Here is an 11603-nt window from a genome sequence, read left to right as displayed (position 1 = left end):
CTTCTCTGAAAGAGCAAACCAAATTTCCATTTGTGGCAGAGGAGTTAGATTACAGTACAACTAACTACACGGCGGCGTATGATACAGCTGTGGGAAGGAAAAAAATTTCAGTGAATTGATGCAAGAGCTTTAGGATTTATTGTTAAATGTAAAAAGCAGGAGAAGAGGGTGGATAGTGAGTAAAACCATTTGTAAAAAGTGTGTGTGGGGGGGAAGGAACCAATACATATTTTTGTATTTGTGCGAGGAGACGTTGGGGAACACCCAAGGACCTAACTGCAGTGGTCACCTCTGGGGAGCAGGGGCCATGAGAGCACCAGTCAGGAACAAGGTGGGAGGAAGGGTTTTCACTGGATAGCTTTGATATGGTTAATATTGTCTAGATCTTTGGGCCATGTGAATGTATCACCCGTCCGAACACATGGTTAGCCCGATCCGTGGACTGGATGCCCTGTGTTCAATCCTAGCTCTTCTGCTCACCAACAGTGGGAACTTTGGACATTTCCTCCTCATTTGTAAAATGTGGATAATAAGAGTTACTAACTCCTAAGCTTGTGAGAATTAAAAAAAAAAAAAAACCACAAAAACAAAACAAAAAAAACCCGACTATGTGAAGTGCTTGGCATGTGGTAAGTGGACAAGGGATGCTGGGAGTAAGACTCTGCTTATCAACATTAGTGCTTGGCAGGGAGGGAAGGGAGGGGCTTTCCCAGGAAAACACATCTGGGACCTCTGGGAGCTCGAACTGAGTGAGGCTTGAGTGGAAAGGGGATGAGCATGTATGTCGTGATGGGTCGTCCACAAACGTGGCATGACAATAACAGTCCCTCCCGTCCCTGGGGTCTAGCCTTTTGAACATGGCTTTGCAGGTCCTCCTGCCACAAGTCTTCAACCATGGAAGTTGCTTTGACTAAAAGCATGAGGTGGGATGAAGTGACATTGTGTGGCTTCAAAGCTGGGCCTCAAGAGGCCCTAAAGCTTCCACTTTTGCTCTTTGGAGACAGAATTCTATCCTCTGAGGTAGCGGGGCCCACCCTGCTGGAGCCTGTGGCCCATGGAGAGAGGGGCCCAGCAGACAGCAGATGTGTGTGTAAGGCCCTCTTGGACCATCCAGCCCCAGTGAAGATGCCAGATGACTGCTGCCATATGAACGATCCCAGGAGAGTAGGGTTGCTAGATTTCGTAAATAAGAATAGAGGATACCCACTTAAATCTGAATTTCAGATAGAAAAACAAAATACTTTTGGTTTAGCATAAGTATACTTTTTTTAGTATAAGTATATCCCAGGCAATGTTTGAGAATATACTTATACTCAAAATTATTCATCACTTCTCTGAAATGCAAATCTAACTGGGCATCCTGTATTTTATCTGGCAACTCTACAGGAGAGACTGGCACAAGAATCTCCCAGTTGAGTCAAACTCAGAATAAATGGGTGAACCAAAAACTTACGAACAAAGAAAATGGCTGTTTTCGTAAGCTACTATATTCCAGGGAGGTTTGTTACGCAGAAAGAGATAGCTGGTGCATGTCTATCTGGAGGATCGTGGGGGGAGCTATGCTCTCCTCGGACCTCCTGGGCCCTGGCGGCCACACCCAAGTCCATCCTTGAGGCCTCCTATCCACTTAAAATGTGGGCGAGGCCTCAGTGGGTCCTCCTTCGTCCTCTGAGTCCTTGCCTTGAGTCTGCCAGGCTCTGCCCACATCCCATCTCCACCGTCTACCCTGCCCAACCCCAGAGCACTTACTTGAGATGAGGTTGTGGAGGTGCTGGCTTCTTGGACTCTTCCCCCTGTTGGGAGGCGCTGCGGCCTTGAACGGGGGGCCGGGGCTGGGAGGTGAGGAGAGCGCCTGGTTTGGAGGCCTGGTTTGCAGAGCTGCCACTGGATGCCCGGGACAGCTGTGGAGAGCCGGGTGATCGCTGCTGCGGAGACCCAGATGGGGGGCTCAGGGGCTGCTGGCCTTGCGGGGAGAGCCTCTGCTGGGAGGGGCTTCCAGATCGCGCAGGCTGCGGGGATGGAGTTTGGCGAGGGCCCCCTACAGGGCGAAAAATTATTATGTTCAAGTTTTTCTTAAGATTAACACGGCGGTGCACAAACCTATCAAGGATGTTCATTACAGTGGTGTTTGTAACAGTGAAAAGCTGAAAACAGTATAAACGCCCCATCGAGGAAGTGGTCAGCAACACTAAGATCTGTCATAGGATGGAATACGCCGTGGCCACCATCGATGACGGCACAGTAACAGTAAGTGACGTATAGGACCACTGACAGCACGTGCTGAATGTGCCCCGGGAACAGAAAAGGCAGCTTACAAAGGAGCACGTACAGTTTTATTCCATTTTAGCACCTACGTATATAGTCATATAAAAAATAAAGACTGGGAAGTTGTCCACCCAAACCAGTGAGTCTCTAACTTTAATGTGCGCATGAATCACTGGGGATCTTGTCAAAATACAGGTTCTGATCCAGTAGGTCCGGAACAGTGTTGTGGATCAAAACTGTGTCCCCTCCACCCCTCACCCCTCCATTCTTATTTTGAAGTCCATACCCACAAGGTGACTGCATTTGGAGATTGGACCCTAAAGGAACTAATTATTGTTAAATGATGTCATAGGTAGGGCTCTCATCTAATAGGACGGGCGCCCTTAGAAGAAGAGAGAGACCCCAGGGGCCGCACAGAGGAAGGACCACGTGAGGACCCAGTGAGAAGGTTCTGTCTGCAAGCCATGGAGAGAACTTCCAGCCCTATTGGCACCTTGACCTTGGACTGCCATGACTAAGAGAGGATAAATGTCTTCTGTAGAAGCCACCCCATCAATGGTATTTGCTATGGAGCCCGAGCACATGGCTACTGGCGGACTCTGGGTTCTGTATCTCCAACAAGCTCCCCGGTGATGCCTCCACTCTTTGCACTTTGAGAAATGAGCCACAGCTTGATGGTGACCAAAGTGGTGGGGTTAATTCTCTTCCTTTTGCTCACTGATGTTTTCCACATTGAAGATGTATGACTTTTGGGGATCCCTGGGTGGCTCAGGAGTTTAGTGCTTGCCTTCGGTCCAGGGCGTGATCCTGAAGACCCGGGATCGAGTCCCACATCGGGCTCCCTGCATGGAGCCTGCTTCTCCCTCTGCCTGTGTCTCTGCCTCTCTCTCTCTCTCTCTCTCTCTCTCTCAGTCTGTGCCTCTCATGAATAAATAAATAAAATATTAAAAAAAAGATGTATGACTTGAAACAATGGATTATCCCTTACTTTTCGATAGCTCTTTAAACTTTTCTAAGAACTTTCAAAGGCAGTATGTCATTCGATCTAGAGGGAGGCTGGCAGGGAAGATGCCATCCTTCTCGTCACGGAGAGGTGGACACTCAGCCTCCTCAAGGTCTCTCAACTACAAGCGGCAGCCACAGGAAGCTCACAAGGGCCGTGGCTTCTCCCTCCCCCTGCACGGAGTGTGTAGGCATCATGAGCTTGGGGACAGTTTAGCTGCCCAGGAATGACCTTGAGTGGAACTCCAAGGCCCCAGGCAAGCAAGGTGCTCTCTCCTCACTCTCAAAGCCTGAGGGTCAGAGTTGCTGACTCTGAATTGCATTTTGCCCAAAGAGCCTGGGGCCTGCTCCTGGGACAAGTGGGCTGTACCAGGGTTGTTCGTGCCCTGCTTTGTGGAGATCATTCAGACAGGTGAGGAGACTGGAGGTTCAAAGGAGCTGGAGCCCGTCTCCGGGGCTCTTTCATAACGTGACTTCTGCTCACCTGCCCTCCACAGGTCTAACTGAGCACACACTACGTCATCCCTAGCCTAGGGCTGGGCAGCCTGGCAGTAGCACTGTGGTTAGGCATCATCCCCATAAATTTCCCCAATTTTACAAAGAAGCTGAGTCCCAGACATACTGTGACTTGCTCAAGCTGTCACTTCTAATAAGGGGAAGAGCCAAAATTCAAACCTAGATCTCTTCGACTCAAAAGCTCTGTTTCATTTTCTCGTTCTTCCTTAAAAAAAAAAAAAAAAAAAAAATCCCAAACCCAAATAACTATGCCATGCAGGGCTGCCCCGAAGCCTCACATCTTTGTGCAAATGAAGGAAAGCAGCTCTCCTGTAGGGGTGGCAGCTCTGAGCCTGGTGCAGGAGGAGCTGGGCCTAGACTTCAGCTGACCTTTGCTCTCAGACGTCATCCCAGCCAGCACATGTGCCGAGGGCACGGCCTGCATGTCTGGTGGCCCTGACACCATACTGGCACCAGGAGCGCCAGGTCTTGATTCCAGTCTTGCATTACCTTGCTATGTGACCATGAGTCTGTGTTTCTGGGCCCTTGTTTGTAAAATGAAGTCCTCAGACCAGCCACTCAACATTCCTTCCAAAGCGAACGTTCCTGTGAGCTGGTGCAGCACTTTCTACGCTGGACTGGGTGGCGGCACCGATTCAGCAACTGATTGTACGTGGCCTTGATCTGCTGTGTATGGCTTTCCTCGCTGTCTGTCCCGGTGGCTTGGAGGGCCCGGGGTTCTCAAACCCAAACACTGATAGGACCAGCAGGGACATATGTAAACGAAGCTGGCAAGTGTCCGAAAAATCATTTGGCTTTAAATTTTTTTCCTTGAGATAAAAACATAGTTGAGACAACTCTTTCTCTAAAGAGGTGCAAGTAAAGAAAATGACTGCTGGGGACAGTTTCTGAAGAGGAACGCAGGCGTCTGGCTTCCAGAGCTTCTGCTCTGTCGAGAGAACCTGCAATCAAGATATTTGTGCAAGAGCTCCTGACTTCTAAATGCTGGCTTACTCTTCTGTGTTTTAAACCCACTTCCAGTCAAAGCAAACCTCTGTTTTCTACTTTTATCTCAAGTCTTCCCGTCCCCCCACCCCTATCCTGGGGCCAGTAACATCTTGGAAAATCTGGATCCTCATTCATTCATTTAGTAACTATTTGTCGAGTCCCTCTTAGACACCCGGGCTTCCTCAAGGGACACTCATTTCTTTCAGCATCTTGGCAAAGCAAACAATTCAGTATTTTTAATTTCAGCACATACAAAAACCCATTAGCTTATATATAGAAAGTATTTGCCTAAGCACAGGACCAGTGCTAAAAAATTATGAGGTTTGTTAAAACTTCACTTTTTATGGTGAGTTCAAACAAACAGGTTAACAATGTAATCCTGTTATTTTGGGAACTCAATGAAAGCATTGTTCTTTAATTAGCCTTGTTATTTTTAATCTGAATGTTAATTCAATGAACGTTTGCTTTAATTATCTTAATTGATTTTAAATCGATTGTTTTTCAACTCACTAAAAGTGTGTTTAGCCTTACGTCCTGTAAAATAATATCTCTTTATCAAGCATGTCTGTACTCTGGTCCGGAGAGGAAACCAGAATACAGTAGCTCTCTGTTTTAAAAGTGCTCTGTTCAAATGTGTTTTAAAAAATAAGTCCTGGGGCAGAGCGGGAAAGGAGACGGCAGGGCAGAGGCACAGCCAGGAGCCTGGCAGGGGGATGAATAAATCATTTTTGAACATTTATAATGATAGAATTACCGCCAGGCGGGAGCAGGGCACTGGGGCTGCTTTATAAGGATTGTTAATGGTAACAATCATTAAGAACAGCATGTGGGTTTTAATTGTTAGTAAGACACACGTTATTGATAATAAGTTTTTAACAGTAAAAGTTATATAGATAGTTATTCCTAGTAAACTATTAGTAGGAAGAGCTAGCACCTTCTGGGCGTCACCTCTGTGCTGTCACCTTGCTAGCTGCTTCACCTGCATGGCCTCACGGTGGCCTCCCCATAATCACACAGGGCGGTGGTTCTATCACCTGCGAGACACAGGCTCCGAGAAGCCCTGTAACTTGCCTAAGACCTTAGGGTACTGACATGCGGAGGAGGGTTCATAAACACGCTTATCTGCCACAAGAAGAATCCTGCCGTCCATGTACATGGTTATAGAAGTTAGGCAGTTCCCTTTTCTTAAATACTTTCTGCCTTTTTTAAAAAAAAGATCTTATTTACCTGTTTGAGAGAGAGAGAGAGAGAGAGAGAGAGTACACAAGCTGGGTAAGAGGCAGAGGGAGAGGGAGGAGCAGGGAGCCCAATATAGGACTCCATCCCAGGACCCCAGGATCATGACCTCAGCTGAAGGCAGATGCTCAACCACTGAGCCTCCAGGAGCCCCTACTTTCTGGCACACATGAGAAAGATGGATGGGGTACTTTATCTGACACCTGTGGAACGGGAAGCCATTAAATACCCAGGGTCAATTTTTTCCCCAAGAAACAATGAATATATCATTTTAATAAAAGTGATTAGAAAGGCCAGAGCATGAGATTAATGCTTTTTTTCCCCCCCTGATAGGTTCTAAGCAGATTTTTAAAAAGATTGCTGTGAAACCCCCTGGCGGGGCTTCTTGATGCAGAGCTGCCAGGAAGCTCCAAGGTGGTGCTAGAGCAGTGAGCGTGCGCCTGGAAGGTTCTGGCTGAGAGTGAGCGCCGTGGCGAGTTTCCTCCCCAGGCCCTCGTGGGAGAACCCTCAAGCGGCGACATTCCGTAAGAAAGTTAGTTATTGCCACGGCTTCATCCTGTCATCGCTAGTCTATCCGTTCTCTATTAAATGGTGGCATTTACACAGTAATGCCGGAATATTTTTTGAGGGAGAATTTCCATTGACAGGTCTTATATCATGTTCTGCGTTTCTCTCTTTCCCACTCTGGCTGGTTGGCTCATCAATCCATAAACAGGCACCACTAGGGGCTAAGAAACACTTTCTCAAAGATCTAAAAGGCCAGACTTACAAACCTGCATTTTCTTGCTGTGTTTCCTTGGGCAAAGCCTCAATGTGCACCTTAGTAGAAAGGAAGGGGGTGACACACATCACAGTCCCGTTCGCTCTGCACACAGAGTGCGCGCATTCTGTGGCTACAGTATTAAGGTGGATTTTTCCCGAGTGCCCTCTGGAGACCACACACGGACAACTTGGGGCATTTAAACATCCTCTCTGTATAATCTCTCTGGGTGACTTGTCCTGGCTCTTACCTTGTGTGGGCGGGCGTGGCTGGGGCTGTCCAAGCGGAGGCCCCAGCTGGGCTGGCCCTGGGGACTTTGCTGGTTTAGTCTGTGGAGCCTAGAGCAGGAGAGGAAAGAAACCTGTTGTGATGCCACAGCCACCTGCTTCCTCAGAAGGCAGGATTCATTAAGATCTTGTTATCACAGAGGTGAACTTATGTATGGTGCATAATTCTTAAGAGCACACACCATCGTGACTTTTTTTTCATGTGTATATGTCTGGGTAGCCACCACCCAGATCAGGACAGAACATTCCAGCAGAGAAGGCTGCCCCATGCCCCTTCCCAGCCCACAACCCCCTCAAGTATAACCACCATTCCCACAGCTATTATGATAGATTTGTTTTTTGGGGGAAAGGGGGAGGGGAGCAGGTTTGAGACTTGCTTTTCCATAAAACTAGGAGCTAGCAAATTCTGTGGAGAATGATCTGGTAATCTGTGCTGAGGACCATGGAATGGAGGAGCTGTGTGGGAGCTTGTGGAGGTTGGGGGATGGAGAAACAGAAGACACAATAGTGTCTATTGACTGGTGCTCTGGGAACACACAAAGGGCATGTGTGTACACACATCTATGCATGCACGCACACAACCATACACACATGGCCACACACACCCGCTGCTCCCTGCTCAGGCCCAGCATGGAGGGCACAGAAGGGACAGCTGGCTTCTCACGATAATGATCTCCGCCCTCGAGTGTTTCCCCCCATGACATGGAAGGAGGGAGGTCTGAGAGCCTCCCAAAGCCCCTGTCTGGTTGGAGCAGGGGTGCAGGCCCTCATGCCCACCTCCACCTGCACCCCATTCCTGTCTCCCCGGGGAGGTGCCATTCTAGGGGCATCTCCTTTGATTCCGAGGGACTCCTCATTTCTAGACAGCCTGGCATTTCTCCCGGCCACAAAGTCTCCTGTGTTCCCGAGAACCTTACCCAAGGCCTCAGTGGTGAGGGCACAGTGCCCCCGGGTACGAGGAGTTGGCTCATTTTGGAGACAACCAGGTCGGCCATCAGCTGTCTGTCCTCTTCCACGTGCTCGCCAATCAAGGGCATTGAGCTGTCCATCACCTGTGGGAGAGAAAGGAGGCCCGAGGGAGCCCCACGCAAATCGCTAGCGAGGCCCAGGAGGGCTGGCTCAGGGCTCAGCACAGAAGTGGCCGCTGGGTGGCGGTGTTCTCCAGCCAACCTGGTCCCGGCCTTGGGCTGGGTCTGCTCCCCTGGAGTCACCCAGGTCCCCGCAGTTCTGTCTCAATCCACTCTCTGGCTTCGCTACAATTCAGCCTCCATTTTTTGGGCTACAGAAATGTGACCAAGGGCCAAAGAGCCTTTGCTAACCTTTTCTGCTCTTTTCTTGGGGAAGCCAGTCTCTGCCCCCTCCTTTCCCACCTTGGCTCCTACCCAGGCTTGGGGCTGACCTCTGGGCCACTGGTCCAAGGTCAAGGTTTTCCACAAAGCCGGAAGCAGTGGGCGGGGGGGGGGGGGGGGGGGGGGGGGGGGGGGGGGGGCTCAATTTGGACCAAAAATTGATATGGGCTGCAGTTGGCCCTGGGTTCAGAGAGAAGCAGCCTATCCTTGGGGCCTCTGGCAGAGCCTATGCCAGCAGAGAAACTCCCTCCACAGGTAACAGCCTGTTTCTCAAAGGAGGCAAAGTACTCATGCTGGGGGGCAGCTCCTGAGAGATCATATTTGCTCAACCTGCTCTTTTGGCAGGTGGAGAAACTGAGGCCTAGGGATTGGAGGGGACTCAGCCAAAGTCACACAGGCCAACCGTGCACGTGCATGGGCAGCTGTAGAAGGTGTGGAGTGGAGCATGGCCCAGACAGGCACTGTCTCCTCCGCCAGATTCCAGCCTGCTCACCTGCCCTGGCCACCAAACACATGGCCTTGTTTCCCCTCCTCCAGGCTCTGGACTTACCAGGCTCTGTCTTCTGACCAGGTCCCTAACTACACCCATTCCCTCTGCTCACTCTTCACTTAACTCCTTCTTGTCCTCTGGAAACACCCAGCTAAGCCCTTCCTCTCCCTCTGAGCAACTTCTAACCAGCTGCTCAGCCGCACTCTTGCCTTGGGGAGCTTACCCAGGGGAGTGCTGACCTCTCCTGTTTCCCTGTGTCTCTCCACCAGACTCTAAGTCCTTGGGTCAGGGATGCGCCCTAGGTCCTGATCAACAGCTATGCCCTCAATAACCCCTACGATGGAAAAATGAAGGTCCTTGCACTGAGTCCCGCTTGTGATTATCAGGACACCGTGCGCTATGTTTTATTAAGCACTGATTACAGGCCAGGCACTGTTCCAAGCACTGGGTGTGGTGATCTTATACAAGTCTCAGAAGAGCTCTTGGAGGCAGGCACCACTATTATCTTTATCAAAATGATGAGGAAGGTGAAGACATCAAACAAGTAGTAAATTCGAGAACACGTGACTAGCAAGCCACAGTCCTTCCATTTCTCACCGAGCACTGAAACAGCTCTCTGTGGTGAAAACTGGGAACGGAAACCCGGAATCCAAGCCTATGTTCTGCTACAGACTTGCTGTGTGATGTTGGGCAGTTGTAAACTGAGGGCCTTAGGTGGCTGGGAAACCCAGCTGGGGCACCTAGGGGTCCATGTGTCCAAAGCACCCACTGTGGTTGGGAGGCTGGAAAGCAAACTCAAGGATGTGAATGTTGATTCCAGCCTGGTCCTGAGCGCTGTCCTCAACCCAAACTCCTCGTGGGCTGGGCCTGAGTCCCTGGCATCCCAGCTCTCTGTGCCCGGCACACCAACAGCCTGCTGGCCTATGTGGGCTGAACTGGGTCGTAACCGTGGAGTCTGTCTACGTGGACACATGCCTGTCCTCCTCTCCCTGCCCCTGCCCACCGTTGTCTGCTCTGGTCTCTGTTTCCTACACTCCCTGCAGTGGAAAATAGCCACTGCGAGGAACCTGAGGTCAGAGCAGTTTCGAATCCCCGTGGTGGACAAAGCCAAAGGAAGTGGACACTCTGGTCTCCCCAGGGAGATATTTTTCCAGTGAGCAATGTCATTCCCTGGACAGGCCACGGAGGGCAAGTTCAAGGGTCTTTCCCCTGAGTATTTTACTGTGAGGATCATCACAAAACATGTCATACAAATTTTATGTTCTCACCACAGAGGTGGCTGAAGAAAACAGTATTTTTGGATCTCTTCTGCCATTTTTTTCCTCACTGGGGAAAAAATACCTTTTATCTTCCTGGTAACAAGTTCCTCATCTCCCTTGACCCCACTGTAAACCCAAGAGCAAGGGAAACAGCTCTGCAATGTTTCTGAGAGAAAAAACAGTCTGAAAAGTCATCTTTTTTTTTTTTTTCTGGAACATTTTGAGAAGATGTTTTCTTGTTTTTTAAAGTACAAAACCACTAATTTTGCTTTTTTTTTTTTAATGTAAGAGGTCCTTTATCCCTGACCCTTTGAATGTTTGGAGGCAGGGAGCCTAGGCCTACAAATACGAAGGTGGAGAAAACTCAAATAGGCAGGAGCTCTTGGGGGCAGAGAGAATGGAAGGGAGAGGGGGCTAAACTCGGGTGTGTGTGTGTGTGTGTGTGAGGGGGGAGCCAAGGAGCCCTTCCTCCATGATGGCTGTCACCTCTCTGGATGGAAGCTCTAGGAGGAAGGTCCCGGCCGCCATGGTTGCTGCTGAGTCCCCATCACCTAGCCTGGAGCCTGGCACCCAGCACCAGGACTGGTTAGTGAAGGCTGGATGACTGCGTGTGCGCCACAGCTGTGTTTGTGTCTGCTGGTCCCTGTGAGGACATGTAGGCGTAGCAGGGCCTGGAGGGGTCTCAAGAGATGCAAGACCTCAGGCAGGAAGGCCCTTGGTCCGTCCCTGGTCCAAAGCACCAGGGCATCCTCAGGAAGGCTGGGCACCCACTCCTCCGGGATGCAGCCTGCCTCTCTCTGGCTCAGAAGCAAGTGTGCAGGCCAGTACTGCTCCTTTGAGCAGGTGTCCTGGGGGAGGGGGCCGGGGTGGGGGTGGTTTCAGCTATGGTAGCAGCCAGAGGGAAGTGCTTGCTGGACTTGAGATGAGAGCTATATTCCAGAGCAAGATGGAACCTGCAAATACAGATGCAAGTCCTCCTGGGAGCTTCTGGCCTCTCTGGGGAGGGACGGTGTCCGCCCTGGATCCCTCCCGACACCTCCGTGGTGGCCACTCCCTGGGCAGGAGGCTGCTGCTCTCCTGGGTCAGCCACAAAAAATAGCAGGGCCCCCACCCACAGAGTCACCGGTAGTGCCGCGCTGGGGGTCCTGGGGAGTGGCGTAGGCACGCAGGCCTGGGGACTAGCTGGCTCCTGTGGTCGCCCAGCCATGTGCTTCCCATTAGCCGCCCACAGCCTGGGAGGGGGCGGCCACAGGGCTCTCCCTCACGTGTCTTGGCCTTGTGTCAGCACCACCCATCCGCTGGGGTTTGAAGGCCACAGAAGGGGAGCCCGGGAAGGGGTTGCGGGGGCAGCGTGAACACGGAGATGTGCAGTTGGGGGGAGAAGGGAGGACTCTGAGGCCATAGGGGCTTTTTCAGGGGAGGGCAGTGGAGAGCCAGAGCTGCGGGGGGTGG

The 11603-nt window shown here is 50.8% G+C and overlaps 1 protein-coding gene across 5 annotated transcripts in view; it reads right to left on the bottom strand.

Annotated features, from left to right (window-relative positions):
- SYN3 (synapsin III) overlaps positions 1-11603 on the bottom strand; it is a 454689-nt gene that overhangs the window by 7397 nt on the left and 435689 nt on the right. For all 5 annotated transcript variants that reach the window (XM_072741870.1, XM_072741871.1, XM_072741873.1 and 2 more), the window contains 3 exons: positions 7971-8105; positions 7017-7104; positions 1750-2038 (listed from right to left, as the gene is read on the bottom strand). In XM_072741870.1, coding sequence (XP_072597971.1) covers positions 1750-2038; positions 7017-7104; positions 7971-8105 — 512 coding nt within the window. The remainder of the gene's footprint in view (positions 1-1749; positions 2039-7016; positions 7105-7970; positions 8106-11603) is intronic.

Source organism: Vulpes vulpes, chromosome 16, assembly GCF_048418805.1.
Source record: "Vulpes vulpes isolate BD-2025 chromosome 16, VulVul3, whole genome shotgun sequence".
Classification (NCBI taxonomy): domain Eukaryota; kingdom Metazoa; phylum Chordata; class Mammalia; order Carnivora; family Canidae; genus Vulpes; species Vulpes vulpes.
This window is presented reverse-complemented; position numbering and strand designations above follow the sequence as displayed.